Raw genomic sequence first — 20,963 nt, 5'->3', positions numbered from 1 at the left:
TCTAACTAAATACCAGTCAAACAAAACATGCTATTTCATTACAGTCACATTAGTCAAAAAACAAGATCATTCAAAATTTGGCAGTTAACTGCGACATATAAATTTAACTCTCATGGAAACTAATTACAAAATCTGGCTGACAGCTAAATGATTGGATAATTTTCTTCTACACTGATCCTGTACTCCATCTTTTTATGCATGAATACCATCCACCACTTTTGTTCTCAATTTTTAGACTACTCACTGCAATGCTCAAGGCATGGAACAAGTACATAATTCAGTTTAAATTCATATTGAGAGGTGTTATGTATATTTAATTAATATTGTGTGTTTAACTTTTGTCAATATTTGTAAGCTGTGAACAACATGTTTATATAGCAAGAATTAAAGGTCAGTCTTGTTAACTGTTTGACGATTTTTTTCTGTTGGAAATATTAACATTCTATTGCATTATAGATCAATGAAAATGTGTATAAATAAGGATTTGAAAATAAATCATTTGTTCCTTTTCTTGGGAATTCATGATCTGAGTTTGCAGTTGGGTTGATATAGTTTGATAGGATTTATTTAAAATATTCATTAGAACTACACAAGTGCTCATCAACTTTTGGGATTTAAACACACTACTGTACTTTGAATTATTGTGAACTAACCGCTCCGGTGGCCTAGTGGTTAGAGCGTCTGTCTAGGAAGCAGGAGGTTGTGGGTTCGATCCCCCGCAGAGTCATAGCAAAGACTTACAAAATTGGTACTAACAGCTGCCTCACTTGGCACTCAGCATTAAGAGGTTATTGTTAGGACTGGTTGGCCTGGTGTCAGGATAATGTGACTGGGTGGGGCATCATGCAACATGTCTTGCAGCATGATGCCCCAGTGCTGGACATCATTATAAACTGCCACATTGCAGACATCGTAGTGATATGACTGAAAAATTGTTAAAGCGATGTTAAAAATCCTAATCACACACACACAATTATTGTGAACTCAATCAAAGAAATTCTGGATTGCATCATTGTGTTACATCAGTATATTCAAGGCAACTGGAGTTCTTTGGAACATACTATATTTTTGGATTTGTGATAGGACATTTATGATTATTTGGGATTTCATTCATGATACTGAAAGTGTTTCTTAAAGTTTCACTTTGTCTTGTAGAGAAATGATTTCACTTGAAGCTGTTGGTTTCCCATTCTTTCTGTTACATACCAGAAGACCTAGAATCATAACAGAAGGGCCAAAACATTTGAAAATTCTAAGTATCTAAAACATAATAATGTCAAAAAGGGTTGTGTCTCCTTTTAAATCTCACTTCCTTGTTTACTCACATGAAATGTTTTTGGATATTGTATGATTCCTGATGAACCTATATGTATAAACCTTCTTATAAAGTTCAATGAAAGTCATATGCAAACAAGAGATAGGTCTACAAAACTGATGCTGGCTGGCAGACTGGATGGATGGAAAGACAAACTGACAGATGGCGGAACATGTGGCTTTATAACTACCTGTTCTGATATTTACAATAACGGTCACATTCAAAACTGATGTAGAAACATACAAAAACCTATCCAGAAGCAATAAATTATTCAACAACTACAGTATACAGCTACGTATGTTATATACATGAAATAAAATACTGTATACATTCTAAATATCTCACCCAACAAACAGGAACCAAGATTTTCCATTGTAACACTCAAAATGGGCATTATAGATCTATCTTTGGATCACATACATTTCACTTTGAGTTAAGAATAACATCAATAACACAATATCCATTAACCTGTTTGTTTTACCTTTTCAGGAATTACAGCCACAATCCATGTGACTAATACAGCTACAAGGAAAACTTCAGAATATCCCACAAATAGCACTTAAATTCACTGTCCATACATGAGATCTGACATACCAACCATTACATTTAACCGGGTCCTGTAAATTCGTCCATAATCCTTTGAATAGAAGCACATGTGAAGCGTTCAAATTGTCATAACGTGGGCAGTGTGGATTGACACACTACTGTTTACTGTCAATGTATGTATGGTAGGTTTGGTCAAATAAAGACTCCACTTATCAATAGCACTATATCCTATGATATATAGCTCAGAGGGCCAGGGTAAACACACCTAGATGAAAATCTTCAGCCTAGAGTAAATGAATGGGAAACAAGTCTGTACCCGATTTGCTGAGACTTGAGTTGAGCAATGAATACGTAACATAACTGTCTAGACCATATATATATGAATGCAGGTCAACCACAGATAAATATTACACTTTCATCATTATGGAAAATGACCTATGTATTGAAACAAATTATGTTTTCTGTAGTCAAGTAAATTTTCTATAGTATCTTTAAATCCATTAAATTGTTGAAAAATATAACATACCAAACAATTACTTGTGGGTCTTAATTTGGGATGCATATGGCAAGAGGATTCAACTAATTGGACAAAAGTTCACCTTCTAACACAAGTCAAAATCTGCTTATGGATTCTGTCGATGTTATTTATTCAATTAAAAACAACAGGACCATAAGGATGTCGATTTTGAACTGTATGAACTAAGCAATTGAGAGACATGACTTATCTTACATTAGATGCAATGATAACAATGTCAGTGTGTACTGGCTGTGTTGGAGGAAAGTAAATGATGGTTATTAATGCATGTTTATTGACCAATTAACTCCACAGGAGTATTCTTTTCAATTACTGTTCTTAAAACCCCCAAGTGCCCTAATCATTTAGTTATACCTGACACTGTAAATTGTGTTTTTACAATGAATATTTTGGTGCAGATAAAATCTGACAAATTGAATGTAATATGTTTTGGAATACTACCGGGTATACAAACTGTGCAAACAAAAGGCAAATGTAAATAGAATTAATGTATTATGATTGACATAAAGAAATAAATTTTTTTGATTTTCAGGAAAACTCGCAACTGTTATGTGTAAGAGCATAGGTCAAATCTGTTATTATAAAACATCTTGTAAATACCCTTAGGGCTTGAGGTTCTGTATGATTATCCTACATAAACAAAGTCATTGACCTCAAGTCATTGTGGTCAAAATTAAGTACAGATGTACATAATACATTCGTGGAATGTTATGTATTATTATATTACAACTTTTACCAAAATAAGCACCATATATAAATAGGAAATAAACAGTCATGGCTTTGAGTGGGTGGTGCTTGTCGAACAGTGGCAAAAACTAAAAGGCATAAAAAAGAACAGATACATGTAGCTGGCACATGAATTACTTTATCTTCCACAGACTAACTAATTTACAGAAAGTGTTGCTTTTACTTGATTTTGGAATCTTCTTATCAATTTTTTTATGTCTATTGAAAACATGCAAGTGGAATAATTTTTTTAATATTAATCTTTTTGTAATGTTTCTACAAAATGATAATAAAATTAGTTTGCAATTCTCATTACATACACTCTTATTCAATATTCTTATCTTATTCTGATCGATCTGAAAGGAGATATTTCACTGGCGACTCGTATTACTGCTATTAATACTGAACTTTATGGCTACTGACATGTGAAACAATAATGTGAAAGCCAAATTATATGCCTGCCCATGTGTTATGACTAAAGGTCTTAAACTAAGTATCAGAAAGATGCAAAACCAATAAGAATAAAAAATGAACATAACAATTTAGATAAAGTGAAAATTTAAGAGACACAGTAATGTGAATTAAATTCCAAATCACCCTAAATGTCCTATCACAATTCAAAAAGTATAGAATATTCCACATGAATTCCAACAGTCTTGAATGTCCTGCTCTACCATAATCAGGGATCGTCCTGGGCTTCACCAATGTCGCAAATTGAGATTTTTTTTCCTTATTGGCGACAAAAATATCCCATCTGGCGATTTTTTTTGGCGACAGACTTTTTGGTTATTTAATTTGTACGTACATGTACAATCATGGATTTGGACTGCATAAATTAAAAGGGAGAATGAAAGGAAGCCACAAACTTGACTAAGCAATGCATTGGAATCAATCTGTTACACAAATGATCCTTTGTTCGTATTGACAACCCCATCTTTACAGTGCATCGTTACATCATAATCTGGGGGCCCCGAGTGGCCGAGTGGTCTAAAGCGCTCTTCGTTACGGATCACTGCCATCTCACCTCTGTCTGCGGCGGTTCGAGTCTAAGATTCAGCCAATGTGGGCATGTGAGAAAGCTTGCCAGTAGCTTCTCGTGGGTCGGTGGTTCTTTCTGGGGTTTTCCGGGTTCTTCCTCCACCATTAACACTGGCCGCCATGTATAGCCTATCGTGCTGAAAAATGGCGTTAAACCCCACAACAACAACAACAACAACATCATAATCTGCTTATGTTGACATCTGGGCTGAGTACTGTATGCTGAGATACAGTCAATCATGCTACCGAACTATACCTGCAACTGACCGACTTCTGAAGACGCGAATAGAACAGATACAATTAACTGAATGGCTAATCCTTTTGTTGTTTTTTTTTTTTTTTTTTTACATATACCAATACAATAGTTTTGCTGAACCTTCATAGAAAACTGATAACCTTTGAAGTACCGACTACTGCGTATAAATACAAAGCAAATGGAAAAATTCTCAATCACAATTATATCTGTCGCCAGTGCAGCATTTTACTCATTGACCTTTTCCTTTTGCCATCAGTCCGTGTTACGGCTGCAGAGACTTAAACTCCACAACAAGAAATAGCAAAAAAAAACAACAGTTTTTCATAATTAATAAGAATTATTTATTTCAAAAAATACAGGAGTGAAAGAATCCCTAAATTGGGTGTGAATTTATGCTTATATATACGGTCCAATATTGCCAGGTGTTGACTCGTGTAAGTTTCATTTGTGGGAATGGAGATTCTATTTTGCTTGTCGAGAAAATTTATACAGCATTCAGTGATCATTCTTGGGATTTGGGAAGCAATTCACTACAAGCTTTGTGAAGCTAGCCATAAGGGGTGGGGTGGGGGGGTGGCTGAAAGACTACTTGTGTCACCTGTCAGTACCGAAGACTGTGAACGTGGATTCAGTAAGATGAACCTCATAAAAACTGACATCAGAAATAAACTGCATCTCATCTCTCGAGAATTTAATGAGAATCAGCATGTACAGATGTGAAAAATTAGACTTTGAAACTGCATTCAACAAGTGGGCAGCCCTAAAATCGCGATGGATCTTCATGTAACACTTTGTAACATTTTGTTAATGCTTGTTTTAATTAGAGTATTATCTAACCCATCTTTTGTTATTTTCATTGCCTGTTACATTAATAGACTAAATTAACACTTGAAAAAATGTACACTACTTGTTCTGGCGACACTTTTTGAAAATTGGCGACAAAATACTGAGGTTGGCGATTTTTTTGGCGACAGCTTTTTAAAAGCCAGGACCATCCCTGCATAATGATGCAATCCAAAACAGGTTTGACTGAGTTCTCAGTAATTCCAAAATTATGTGTTAAACCAACTGCAAATGAACACTTAGTAATTCTAATGATTTAAATAAACAATTCCTCTCAAATTATACATGAACACAACAAGTCTGATAACAAATGGATTCCAGAGATTAATCTTAAGATAGGAATTAATCATTTGTTTATCAAGTTTACTATAAATATATATAACAGGATCATTGTCATTGTCATAGAAAGTCTATTCTAAGCTTCTGTTAAAGTTTTTACCATTTTTATTTATTTACTAAACCCTTTCATACTTGTAGAAACAGTGTTAAGGTTTTATTTAATGCTTTTTCACGTGTCAGTGTTTCCCTTTTTAGGGTGTAAGAATTACATTTTACAAAAACTCAGTTATCATTGGTGGTAACAAAATGTGCATCAGTTTTTGGGGGATGTTAATCGCTATCGCACAAATGTACACAAAATGCAGTAATGGGTGATTTACATTCCACTAACCCTTTAATGAATTTTTATTCATAATTGGGATAAATCATTATGAAACCAAGGAAATTAATTTTATGACATAAGCTTGCCCATTTGATCTGGGGGATCAAGGTCATAGTCACAAAATCTGCCTTAGCCTAGGTCTTGTTTAAAGTTTCTTTCATTGCCTTATATTTCATACACTCTTTAATAAATTTTATTCATACTTTGGATGAATCTGTATAAAGCCATGAACAACTTCTGACCTTTGGATCAAGGTCACTCACCTGCAACAATGCTTAGTGTGTTGTTCAGAAAGCTTATCCTGACCTTATTCTTCTTTTATTCACAATGACCTTGAACTCTGACATTCTGAACCCCAAATCATGGCTTCTTCTTGACTCCAAATGCAAGCCATCCATAAAGGTTGGTAAAGTTCTGTGTTGTAGAGCTAATGCTGTTGTGTGGAGACCACATTTTTCTTTTTTCAGAACTGATCATGACCTTTTTGCCCCATGAAATAATGAGGTTTATTTCTTGACCTAAGCAATCCACAAAGTCAGTAGTATTTCCCCATAGTTACAATGGCATCATGCCATGTTGTTCTATCTCCATGCCAGGTCATTGTTATTTCATAGCAGGCTCCCCCCACCAAAAAAAAAAAATTCTCCTTCTTTTGTTTGTGAAATGCCCCTTTCCATTTGTTACAAATGCAAACATTTGCTCATGTAATTAATTTAATTTCAATATTGTTATGATCATAAGCAGCAATACATCCCCAAAGCTTAGACTACATAGTGTGTAAAAGCCCTGGTCTAATTCACATGCCTTTACCAACTACTGCCAACTCACCTCTATCTACGAGGGTTCCATTCTCTGGATAGGCCACTATGGGTATGTGAGTAGGCTGTCAGTACGTTCCAATGGGCTGGTGGTTACTACAAGGGTTTTCCGGATTTCTTTCTACAACAATTATAATGGCTGCCATGTATAGCCTAGCATGGCATTGAGAAATGTTGTTAAACCCCAAAACAACAACACAATGTGTAGCAGTTCACTGCTGTTTAATACAACATGGTAACACATAAAGAAAGGTTTTCATATTCTCATGCAGCTGAGTAGATAGGATTAAAGGGATTATCTGTTCCCATGTGAATTGTTTTTGCAGCTAATGGCTGCGTATGATCAGTTTTCTTTATTATACATACTAATTTTTCCATGTATCTAAGAGGATACAATAATTAACATGGGACAGCATTAAATCTGAAACTATCAGAAAGACTGTGTTGTCCTGTAAATGTCTTTGACAAAATTTGATTGTTGTCAGTTAATAACCTAACAACATTCATGTACATGTAATTTGAAGTTTACTGCTTCAAATTCAATTTCAAAATCAAACAGGAAATCTCCATAATTTTATCAGCACTATTTCATCCTCATAAGGAAAAGGAAGAGAATGGGCTCAGTGGTTAGCATGCAGAACCCTTTACCTAAAGGGTGCGGGTTCAAATCATCGAGCCTGCCTGTGACAGCTACCGTGGTGTGTCCTTGGCTAAGATACTTTACTCTTATTGCCTTGGCACTAAATAACCTACTTGTGTTTCTGTGCCATAAAACACCAAACCAAACAAAACCTGAACTAGAAGGATGCATCTAATGAAACAGTAAACACACAGTTCATGTCCTTCATGAAATTATACTATATTATAGTTCATTCAAGGAGTTTAATGGAAGCATTAAAGAAGGGGAAATATAAAGCCTTGTAAAACTAAGTCATTTATTGTGTCACCTGTAGTCACTATAAGTAATGATCATTATTGCTGTTGGAAATATTTTCAATTTGTGCTTATACCTAACCATGCATTCAATTAACTTGACTAAGAAAAATAAAAAAAATGAAGCAAATCAATATTGAGCAAGGTTTTACACATGCAACTACAATATATAAGACTCTCTCTTAAGAAAGCAAACCTACCTCTCTAACAGATTAAGATATATGGCAATTAAGATTCTTCACAATAAAAAAACGTAATTACGCAAGTAATCTGGTCAAATTCAAAGACTGCAACCATAATCTTACACAGCAAAATCTGGCAAACCGTACCAAGGGTAAGGACTACACTGTATGGTGACCCCTCTTTTGAACTTGACACCCCCAGAGTCTGGAACAGCCTGTCCAATGAACTGAGAAGAATCCCTTATTTCAAAGATTATAAAGACACGGCCTTGTCAGCACTGTAAATGTCTCTCTGTTTAGCAGTCAGCAGCATTTCAGCTTTACAGTTACATTCTTCACTGAGAAAATCAAAATTAAATCCTTCACCTATAACACAGTTTGATTACTCAACTTCTTTGTATTACGACTCTATGGTCTTAAACAAAGTAACAGAAAAGAGCGAAAACAAACAAGTTTTGTTGTTGTTGTAGTTGTTGTAGGGTATAACTCCATTTTTCAGCACAAGATAGGCTATACATTGTGGCCAGTATAAATGGAGGAGAAAGAACCCGGGAAATCCCTGGAAAGAACAACATACTCATGAGAAGCTACTGGCAAGCTTTCTCAAGTACCCACATTTGGCCAAGCCCAAGACTCAAACCCACGCAGACAGAGGTGAGATGGCAGTGATCAATAACAGTGAGCCCTTTAGACCACTTAGCCACTAGGGGCCCCAAACAAGTTTTGTAAAATTCAACAAATAATTTATTTCCTGATAACACAAAATGAAAACTTAAAAAGAACTCACAGTATTGAGAATTAAATCTGAAATAGTTCAAAAGGTTCTATACCAGTCATAATGAATGAAGTTTTAATTAAATTCAAGTGGTGTTCAAAATAAGATCCAGCACTGAAAGCGTTGATGTGCCTGTGGTCTTCAATGCATTAATGTACCAGTGGCCTGAAGTGTGATGATGTGCTACCCGTCTTCCAATTAATCATGATAATATAACCTAATATTCTTGTCTGAATTCACTATAATGCCAGCTTAATGCTTCTGTCCAAGAATACTATTGAGCACTTTGTAAATTCCAGAGAATAATATTTTGAATAAATAATTCCACCCAAATCAAAAACTGAACACAACAATACAAATGATTCTGCGTCTGATATTATCACAAGAATGAATAATTTTTAAAGTACACAAGGTTATATATGAAACTAAGACACAAAAGTTGAGCCAAGATGTAGGTCCAAAGATCATTTCTAAAAAATTCTAAGCTGTAAACAGATAAAATCCATTGCTAAAAATACAATAAGAACATGGGAAACATCAGGTACAACAGGTTCTTCATAGGAGAATTCCAATATCCTAGAACCAGACTCAAATAAACATGCTTACCTTTACTGATAAGGATCCTAATATTTAACCAACACTCTTAGAGAAATATTACTACGTATTATTCTTTTACAGAATGAAAACAACATCAATGTCCCTACTCAGGTACACACTGAAGTTGATTTTGGACAAGGTTAAGTCCAAATTACACTTATACATGACATATAACCATGGAGAAAAAAAACTAACAAATAAAAGTTAAATATACAGATTATATATATATATATATATATATATATATATATATATATATATATAAGATTGTCATATTCTCCACTTCAATTATTAAGTGCACCTCTTTCTGTGCTGTGTTAAGCTGTGTATATGCATATGTATATGCAAAAAAGAAATCTTCGTATATCTACATGTTACTTACTGTTGTATTTCCTTTAATCCACTGTTATCCTTGGCAATTCAATATTTATTCAGCATTGTTTCAGAATTAATAGATACCATCAGTGTGCCTATCTGTTGATTTATTAAATACTTTTGTTTATGTCATCCTAGTAATGAGCTATTTTATGGACTTTCACCCAGCCCATGATGTTTAATAAAATTCTTGTACCTTGTTAAAGTGTCAATGTGGGCATGTAGACATATTTATTCAAATTAAATAAAATATTAATTGTTGTTCTCAAGTTTTATATCAAAGTAGTTTAACTAACATCTGTTCAATCCTGACTGTTGAAAGCTCTGCACCTTTGGACATATAAAATAATAACCTTCCAAAGGAATATGGATGTATCATGATCCAAATAAAGTAAATTATCATTTAAATGTACCACCATGTCAGCCAATTCTGCATGTTGGGTAATTCTGTGCAATGAGACATAATTTCTGTAAACATTGGATCATGTGTTATTTTGGTTCAAAAATCCTTTTTGTATCATGAAAGAATGATCATACTTCAATTAAGAAAAGTGATATTCATAAAGTGTACAAAAATATCCCACATTCAGACTCAAAATGCACATGAAAATGTGATTTCTAAATGGTAACATGTAGACCTATGGCCTTCATGAACCTGTAACCCAGAAAATCTGATTTACTATGCATCTTTTAGAATCATACAAAAAATACATTATATATGAGATGGAAATGTGTACCTTAAAACAATACTGCATTTTAATCCAAGTTTCCAATTTTGCAAGAAGTTGTCCTACAAATACAAAATTGTCTGCTACCCAATGTGTCAACTTGCCGCTTGAACATAAATTCTCAAGAAATTCCCCGGCGTATAGTCTGTTTCTAAATTCTGTAGTAATTTTTCCCCACCAACAAGATGTAAACACATTGCATCCTATTCGTTGTCATTTTTCTTCCACATAATAACTTATTTTTTTATAAAATGTTGAACTTGACTAACTTTTTTACAAGATCAGTTTAGTTTGCTTCACTACTAAAGTCGTCACTTCCAAATGCCTACATGACCTGTAGGTCTTTTACTACACAGGGATTTGAGTTTTCAAAGGGGCTAGATATCAATCTGCGTGAAATTCTAGTCCCCTAACTATATTGTGAAATTAACAGTCTTTGTTCTTCATTATACTTGAACAAGATTTTACATGTCAGCCTCCTGATCTATTGGCAGTTATTCTAACTCCTAACTCAATGACACTGGACCCTTATGAGTAATTATTTCCTGCAAATCACACAGACGTGGTTGTCAGTACATACATTTGTCCAGCAATCTTCACAGATGAGATGTGATTATTTTCTGTTTGAAGAATAAGACACACCCCACCCTGTAATAATTTAAATGAAACTTGAAGTTTTTAAGGTTACTCAAAGCTCATGCTGTTGTATCATCCATACCCCATGCATAAACATCTTCATTTGTCTGTGATTTTATTGTTATTTTACAGTTTAATAAATAACTTCATATTATTATGAGAAAAAGAATGCCAGCACAATCCAACTACGTAGTAAAGCATATTCAAAATAAACAAATAAATAAAAATAAAAAGTATATACGGTACTGTATTTAACTTTTCACAGGAAATATTAGAGAAAAATAAATACTGCATGTAGACTTTCAGTAATAAAAACAATATTTTTAGATGAATTAGTCTAAACTAAGCATAATACTGGTAGGCATTTAAAAGGAATAAACACCTGGATTGTCTTGTTACACTGTCCTTATAGATTTCTTTTGAAAAGTAAGGAGGCAGATGTTACCAATCCCCTTTGTTATTCACTTTTACATGAATAAAACATGAATAAAAACAAGCTTTATGCACAATCTGGCTTTTGGATTGGACATACACTCAGAATTGTAAATTCTGAGTAATTAAAGCTGCAAATTCTGGATTGGCTAAGGCACATTTCCCCAAAATTTCCTTTTATATACCAATACATTTGTAAATTATGCCTCAAGAACAGTCTGGTTATATTCTCTAGTGACTGCTTCATTAATTAACCCTTACAAAAAACTTTCCATTACTGGATTTGTTTTCAATATATAAACTGTAAACAAAAATGCTCACTTTTTGGAGAAATCTTTTTTTTTTTGCAGGCAATAAAATAAGTTGTTTGCACTTGCTATGAGTAAAAAACATGGAAAGGAGTATACTTTATTTGCTAATTTGTTATTTCTGATGCTTTGATCTTCTCAAAAATACCATATTTATTAACCGGAGATGAAAATTTAAATTTGGCCTATTATCCACAGGCACTTGATTCTGGGGAAACTAATGTGTACACTCACCATATAACATGTTATATGGTGAGTGTACACATTAGTTTCCCCAGAATCAAGTGCCTGTGCTGTTATCCCTAAAATATGGCGAGCCACCACTTGTTAGTCCCCCCACCCACTTTAACTTTAAGGTGTAAATGGATCATGGTTCATGATTAGGATAGCTTCCTTCTCCGTGGAACTATAAAGACCACCTTATTAACTACATCATAAACCAGATTATCGGTCAAGGTTTACCTTAAAAGTACTAATGACAGGAAAAGAACTATCTGGCTCTAAATTCCAATCTCCCGGTCAACAAGTTACCGGTGTATGTTAATATAATAACCGGGATAAATTATGTCCATGACACACGCACTCCTAATGCACCATTTCATTCGCAGCTAATCGGTCAGTTGTACAACGTGGTACACTGGCCTCCCATGATACTCTCACTCTTTCTTATCCGGATATGTCATTAATTTTAAGCAAACTGTTGAAACCATGCAGGTTTTTGACGTTTTAAAACATTATTTATTTCGTTTTTATTAAATATAACCTAACAAATTGCTTACCTCCTACAGCAGAACAACTCGAAAACTGCCTGCGTTCATTGCTTGACAAACATTCCCCAGCTACCAAGTGCAAAGTATCAATTCAAAAGTGTTCTCTATGGTATAGCAGTGTTAGGGACCGGCTTCGCACTGCTAAAAGAGACCGCCGTAAAGCTGAGAGGCTTTGACTTTCCACCAGACTTACTATTCATAAGCAAATCTATGAAGCCACTAAGAAGAATGTCACAAATATAGTCCACTAAATCAGCCCACTACACTACTAAGATCATGGAAAGTTCCAGCTGCAAAGAGCTCTTTGTGATTACCAACAAGCTAATGTCAAAGAACAAATCTACACCACTTCCAACTACCTTCTCTCCAGTCGACCTTCCGGACATGTTTGCAAGTTTCTTCTGTGACAACGTACAAACCATTAGAGATAAGCTTGACACCACAATTTCAATTGACTCGTCGTCACCATACAGTTGGGATACAGAATTTGAGCGGCAACCATTAGCAGCATTTGAACCTGTCTCTATGGATTTCGTACGTACAATCCTGATGAAGAGTGCACCAAAGTCATGTGAACTTGATCCAATTCCAACATCACTGCTGCTTGAGTGCTTAGATCCAGTATTGCCTTCACTAACTGATGTTATTAATACCTCTCTCTCTCTCTCTCTCTCTCATCCGGGGAATTCCCATCAGTTTTCAAAACTGCCATTGTAAAGCCTCTGCTGAAGAAACCAACACTAGACCATAACGATTTAAAGAACTACCGCCCAGTTTCTAATCTCCCATTCATAGAAAAAAAATCTTAGAAAAGGCTGTTCTATCCCAGCTTGTATCTCATCTAAATTCAAACAGTCTTTTTAGCAATGTACAATCTGCATATCGCCCTTGCCACAGTACTGAAACTACTCTTTTAAAAGTAGTTAATAACATTCTCTCTGCGTTGGATAGCGGAAAGATTACAGTCCTCACCCTCCTTGACTTGTCTGCAGCATTTGACACAATAGACCATGATATATTACTTCACCGTCTCCAACATGTATTTGGCATTCATGATACAGCCTTACTGTATGGTTCAAGTCCTACTTGGTCAACAGGACACACATTGTATCTGCAAATGGAATACACTCCAGCGCAGTTGATCTATATTGTGGTGTTGCACAGGGGTCTGTTCTTGGACCTGTTCTCTTCATTCTGTACACTCAGTCGCTCTCAAGTGTGATAGATCATCATCCAGTGTCTCACCAATTGTACGCTGATGACACCCAAATATACAAATCTAGCCACCCAACTGAAGTTGATGCTACCATCCAAGGTGTAGAGAGGTGCATTTCTATGTGAAATCATGGATGACATGTAACAAGCTGCAGATGAATGATGATAAAACTGAGGCCATTCTGATCACAACACAAAGGCTTTCTCATTCACATCCTTTACCTCAAACAATAAATATCAGCAACGCCAACATTAAATTCACACAATCAGTACGAAACCTAGGTGTTACTCTGGACAGTACTCTCACATTGCACCAACATGTCATGAACATATGCAAGGCTGCATCTCTTGAGCTGAGACGTATCAGCTCAATTCGCAAATATCTTTCAGTTGATGCCACTAAAACACTTGTGTGTTCATTAGTACTTTCAAGACTGGACTATTGTAACTCAATTCTGTCTGGTTCATCTCAATATCTGCTCCAAAAAGTTCAAAATACAGCTGCTCGGATCATACTTAGAGTACCACGATCAGAGCACACCTCCCCGCTGCTCTGTACCCTACACTGGCTATCCATTCGATTCAGAATCAAACACAAAATTTGTTCTCTGTGCTACGTTTCACTGTCGGACTCTAGTCCAACATAACTATCCGACCTCACCCATGTGTACACACCAGCAAGATACCTACGCTCCTCTTCTGACAATCGTATACTCATTATTCTCACTATGAAAACAAAGTCATATGGACAGCGTTCTTTTGCATACCAGGGACCCGCAACGTGGAATGAATTGCCCACTGAACTTAGACACAAAGACACAGTGATCACATCCAAGAGTGCTCACAAAACTCACTTATTTCGACTGCAAGAACAAACTTAAAGACCTAATAATGTTTCTTACCTTAAATATTCTCACCATGTTTTTTAATGTTTTCTAATTTCATGGTGTTTGTTTTTGTAATCATATCATTATATATTTTTTATCTTATAGGTGTTGTCTAATGTTGTAAAGCGCTTAGAGCTTTCTAAAGATTAGGCGCTATAGAAAGTCCTCATTATTATTATTATTATTATTATCGTAATGGTAAATTTTGCGCAACGACACGTCATTATTGTAAACAATGGATCACGTGTTGTTTTTGGTAGAAAATCCTATTTGTGTCAAGAAAGAACGATCGTCATTTGATGAAGGAAAGTGATATCCATAAAGTGTACAAAAATATCCCACATTTCTATTCTAAATGCATTTGTAAATGTGGTTTCTAAATGTCAACACGAAGACCCATTCCGTGACCTTCTTCAACTTGTAATCCAGAAAAACCTATTTCATATGTCTCTTTAAGAATTATACAAATACATATATTATTTAAGATAAAAATGTTTACCACAGAACAATACTGCATCCTAATCCAAGTTTCTAAGTTTTGCAAGAAGTTGTCTCACACATACTTTATCATCTGCTGTCGAACGGATTCTCAAGAAATTCCCTCTTTATAGCGTGTTTCTAAATTATGTAGTTATTTTTTTCCATACACATTACATCCTATTTATTGTAGTTCCTATTCAGCATAATAACCTAACTGTATAAAATGTCGAACTTATCATAATTTGTATTTTACAATATCTGTTTAATTTACTTAATACCTCTTGTCATTTTGTGGTATTATCACGTTAAATTTTGTATAACAAGTTATAAAGTTGACCTAGTTCCTCGGCTGATGTGCTAACTGAAAGAGTCCAAAGGAATTTGTTTTCTTTCCGTAGCCCCATGCATTAAGATTTCATCTTTTCAAAGCCATGCACAGAATAGGCCGTGATATCGCGAGTCATGAAACACAAGGGTAGTATCCTGTGTGTCCAAAATTAGTATTATTTTCAACAGTATATTGTGGTGACAACTGCCGCTTTTCAAATGGTAAGCATTGCAGTTATTTACTTCATAAATCGGTCCAATTCGGTGTGCCTTTTGCGCCAATATTGGTAACGGAAACTTTAGATGCGCAGAAAAGCCCGACAGTGGTGCATACTTGTTAATTCTTGCCAGCAAGGTATACTTGATAATTTTTGACAGCAAATATTCTGACAAAGGATTCTTTTCTAAAGATTGCATTGCATAAATTGGTATCTATTGCATTACCAACCCGATTCCAACCAATCGACCACGTAATCTGTTCCATCAATGTATTCCAGAATAAAATATTCTCAATGACATGAAGATTGGAGTATTACAAAAGGCTGGAACTTAATGTAAAATAACGGTAAGTCACAATTGATCAAATTTTCATTCAAACCTCTCTCTCTCTCACACATATATATTCACACACACACACACACACACACACACACACACACACATATATACAATCTGTGTGTGTGTGTGTGTAAGAGCAACAGATTGGTTTGAAGCACGTGGACCCATTACTTTCTTAATTTTAATTTGTTACTGAGCCAGTCTAATACATCTCTTGAAAGTTATTTTAAACCAAAAACAAATCTTTCAAAAAAAGTGCATTAATATGTGTTTTTGCACAGTGTCACCTTGCCGATGGCTATTGGAGCATTTCCGTTGTCAGATTTTTTTCAGACGTGCGCAGTTTTGCACGTTGTAATGCAAACTTTACTCACTACAAGTTCCGGCGGTTTTTTTTATTTCGTGGCTACTACGCGGAGTGAACGAGACAAAGGGAATGATAGAGTTATTTGTTTCATTCATAACATTTCGGTTAATCATACAGTCAATCCAATTAGGAATAGCCAAAAGTAGTCAGAACAGATTAAGGTTTCTTTTCTTGCGGGGATATTTCCAGTGAACAAATAAATGTATGATTTACCTGTAAATTACTGCGCTGACATATATCCGAGTCATTTTTTAATCTTATAGAAATAACAAATAATTCCGCATGCTTGACAACGTGGAAACATTTGGAATACTCTTGTCTCTTTCAGAAAAAAATGTGTTATTATGTTTATCCTATCTGTAACTAAAACAATAGTGACTATGATTTACTGATGGAACTTTAGTCTTTTTAGACTTGACTTTGGAGCACTCATTATTGAAATTAGCGCCTGGTTCTTTGGATATGACACTGAAAACCCTTTTTTCAATCATATGTAGATGAAAACAATGCTGCGGGACATTGCTTTAATATTGTTCAAATCAGAGTTGGGTTTTCATCCGTTGTCAAAGAATATGTTTAAAATAGTAAAGAATTAAGAAAATGGCATTAACAGCTGTTAAAGCCAGTTTATTTCACTGGTAGTGATAGCAGACAAAGCTGCTGCTGGTTTCTTTTAGCTGAATAATTTTCATACCTTGTTTGAATTAATGAACGAATGTGCTTCTGCCATTCATTGTTCCATCACAACCGCTAGTACCTTCGCCACCGAATGCCAATCGCTATACAAAATTTGCAATGGTCACGAAAAAGTTGGTTCCTAAAATACCAGTGGTACAAGCATTAAACTTGAATATTAGCCTGACAAAGTTCTTCGTAATACAATGCTTTATGTATAAAATTAAAAGTACTTTTATCTAGGACTTATTTTTCTGCACTCAACTTAAAATTATGTTGATACCTTCTTTATATAGTTGATCAATGTCTTACTGAACTGTAGTAGTAAAAGGAGTTGGACCTCGAGTCGGACCTGGACGAGGAGTATCAGGACGAGGTCACCTGCCAGATTTTTAACCATGTGCCGCAATTTTACAACTATTTAAATTAATTCGGATTGGATTATTTACAGTAGAAACAAGATTTAACGGGACGGGGCAGGGTGGAACTGAGATTTTGAGTTGTGAGGACTGCTTTGGATATGAAGGTGCAATAAAAGAAACCTGCAAAGACGAATTCAAAATCGATATAGTAGATGGAATATAAAGGAAGTAAGCGGTAAACACTTCACCGATAAAGAGCTGGATAAAATGGTTTCCAAACAGACCAAGAAAGCAGATGGTATTTTCGTAAACGTTAGATCAGCAACAATGTCAAAGACATTGTCAGTTGCAATACTACTTAGAATGACATCTCTGATGAGTAAATTTCTTCCAATTAATAACTTAAACGAATACAGAAAGATTCGAATAGCACTTACATATCAACAAAATGGATTGGACACAAGGGTAGGTTTTATCTTTTAGACTTGGATTACCAATTTCGGCATTAAATGCTTGCTTTCTAACCTTTAAGCACACTCATTTTAAAAGGAAGGCGAACAGGTTCTAGAAGACAGAACGGGATTTCAGGACTTTTGAATATGCTTCGTACTTTCGCTACCCTGCGCTTCTTTAGGACTGCCTCGCACCATGACATAGTCACGTTCAAAAGTCAGTAACTATATAATGTTGATATTTCTAACTTGAAGGTAACTTGAAAATGGCTTGAAGGTAACTTGCAAATAAATTGAAGATAACTTTAAAATAGCTTTAAGGTAAATTAAACATAAATTGAAAGTAACTTAAAAATAAATTGAAAATAGCTTGAATAGCTGTTTGGGAAAAATTCAGTTTACTTAGAAAACAAATGGAAGGAAACAAATTCTTGAAAGTAAAACCGAAGGAAATTAAAGGTTCCTTAAATCGCCATAGAAGGTAAGTTCACAAAAGATAAAAGATCCCGGTAAAGCTGAAACCAAGATTATGAATTGTAGAATATTTATTCCAGTATGACACCGTTACTTAGGAACTATAGGCTTATCCAGTCCTAGATAATCACAGACATGGGGTTGTTTCCTTTTTTATTATAACACAAGAGAAAGAGAGACGGACAGAAAGGCAGACAGAGACAGAAAGAAATATTGATATATCTGCTATTACGAACTTAGTAAATGGGATACTACATTAACAGAGAATGAGTCTAAGACGAGCCTTGGTATTTAAATCCAAAAAAATTCTTTTAACGATTACTGCGTAGGGAATATCTAACATGTTTTTTTTTACAGGGCATATGTTAAATCATGAATTTACAGAAGAATGCACGTTTTATGGCGAAAAAACAAATAGATACTAACACTAGTAATATTAGTGTACAAAATGATGTACTGATTACCACTGTTTATGGTTAGACTTAAGAAGAACACATTATAATACATTAGATGGCACATGACATAGATTATCAAATGTTTAGCAAGTAATACATCTACAGATAAACAGAAAAGGAAATGTAGATGCACACAAAATGTATATTTATTTTGTTTTTGATGCAAAGGTAATGTTCATAACAATTATTAAAATCTATCAAGTTCTAAAGGTCTCGAAGCCCTTTGGTCCTAGCGAAGCACTCATGACGTCAGGTCCAGTCTTGATTACTAACTACTAATTGTACCCAAAAGAACCGCAAATTGTGATCATGTGTCGTATTACAAACTGCGGAAAGTCTGCGCTAGATTTCATTGAAACCGAAAGTCGTAATTATCTGTCACTTTTGTACAATAAGACATACAACAGAAAATGACCTTCTAGGGACGACAATGTGCTTCTAATAGATCCTGGAGTCAAATGAAATAAATGGATAGAATTACTATTAGTGAATACCAGGAACTAATGTTTTCTTTCTTATAGACTATTGTGTGAATTTAGAATATGTAACAAAGAAAGCACTAACAAAGCTAGCATTATGGAGCATCTTAATTGGTGTTTGTTTCATAGCAGGGCATATTACGTTTGCAAGGTTGGTGTGCTTTGTATGTGTGTGTGTGTGCTTAGGATTTTTAACGTAGTTTTAAAAAATTTATACGTCTTTGCATCCATATTTATTTTAAAAACAGAAATGTCTAATCTTCAGACAATTGTTATGTATTACTGTATGCACATAATCTTGTAAAATATTATAGTTCACGATATGTTTTCAGGGATATTTACTAATTATAAATTATATATTTTTTCATATAGTTAATACACACACACACAACTTGGGTATCAGTACACACGCATAACGTTGATATGAAGGTCTTCGTGGAAATGTCATTTTTTATAATGATCGTATCATCTTCATAATACTCTTGAACTCAAAAGATAAAAGTCCGATAAAAACATTTTTCAAATGTAAATATGTTGTACCATTCGGTACTATAGATGAGACAGTTGACAGCTGAGAAGTTAAAAGAAAGTAGCTTCAAGAAAACAAAATAAATGAACCTTAAAGGAGGCCGAATATCCGTTTACGTGTACAAAGTGGTGGAGATTAGACTACAAAGAGATTAACAAGTTAATCTTATAGCCATAAGGTAAAATATTTATGTTATTAAGTCAGTGCTTATCATGACATGATGAAGGAACCTAAGTTTGTCTTGGGAGAGAAAAGTCCAAATAAATTCATCACTTATTAGTTTGATTAAGTATACAATCATTGTACATATCAAAAGTTTTTAATACCCTTGGATATATTTTTCTCTTAAGTTATTACTTCTAAGACTTACAAATTATCCATTGTTATTATGCTGTTCATGTCATCTTTGAATAACCAACATGTTTCTTGCTAGCTGAAAGCATCGAAGATATGTTGACAAATTTGTACCGTAAAAGTGTTTGATACTAGGGCAGAAGTTGTCTTTCAGCACTTACGGACAGATAATTTGTGTCAGTCGTTAAAGCTTCATTTAATCACCATATCTGTAACCATATATGTACTTAAGATTGCTAACGTCACACATTAGCATCTAGCACTATGAGCCATCATAAACTGGATTGTGTGACATCCGTTTCTTCTTCTTTGAACAAACTAATGCTATAGTTTGATATAGTATTGTTCTTCTTGCAAACGAAACAATCTGTTTAGAAAATTTATATTCTTTAGTATGAATTTGTTGATTAGTTCTCTTTCTTAAATTTTCATCTATTTTCCGAAGACAGCATTCTTCAATAACTTCAAAAAAGTATTTTCAAAGCTAGCTAGTTGTCTTTGCTGTTAAAGATGCGTTCAGTTCTATGTATAGTTTTAGCCATAGCTCTTGACTGAATATAAGTGACATAGTATCTACTTTCACTTCATTCCAAACTACACATACATATTTAAATTACGATAATGGACAACATATCTTCTATTTAAATTGCCATTGCTTGTTACTCAGGGTTTTGTACTCTTTTTATAACCTTTTAATTTATTTTGTAATGGAGATAAATCATTTCTTTTTAAAAATCAGTTTAATCTGTTGCTATGATGCATTATATATTATTAGCATATTTACCCCCTCTCTCTCTCTCTCTCTCTCTCTCTCTCTCTCTCTCTCTCTCTCTGTTATTCTAAGTGGCATTACACATTTTTGTGAAGCAGTCCTG

The 20,963-nt window shown here is 34.5% G+C and overlaps 1 protein-coding gene across 1 annotated transcript in view; it reads right to left on the bottom strand.

Annotated features, from left to right (window-relative positions):
* LOC149808494 (uncharacterized) overlaps positions 1 to 20,963 on the bottom strand; it is a 192,735-nt gene that overhangs the window by 102,646 nt on the left and 69,126 nt on the right. The window contains exon 2 of the mRNA XM_089969873.1: positions 1,797 to 1,849. Within this exon, the coding sequence (XP_089825999.1) occupies positions 1,797 to 1,849 (53 nt within the window). The remainder of the gene's footprint in view (positions 1 to 1,796; positions 1,850 to 20,963) is intronic.

Source organism: Sinohyriopsis cumingii, chromosome 1 (assembly GCF_028554795.1).
Source record: "Sinohyriopsis cumingii isolate HCF-2022 chromosome 1, ASM2855479v2, whole genome shotgun sequence".
NCBI lineage: Eukaryota > Metazoa > Mollusca > Bivalvia > Unionida > Unionidae > Sinohyriopsis > Sinohyriopsis cumingii.
Note: the sequence above shows the minus strand (reverse complement) of the source record. Positions and strands in the feature narration are given on the sequence as shown.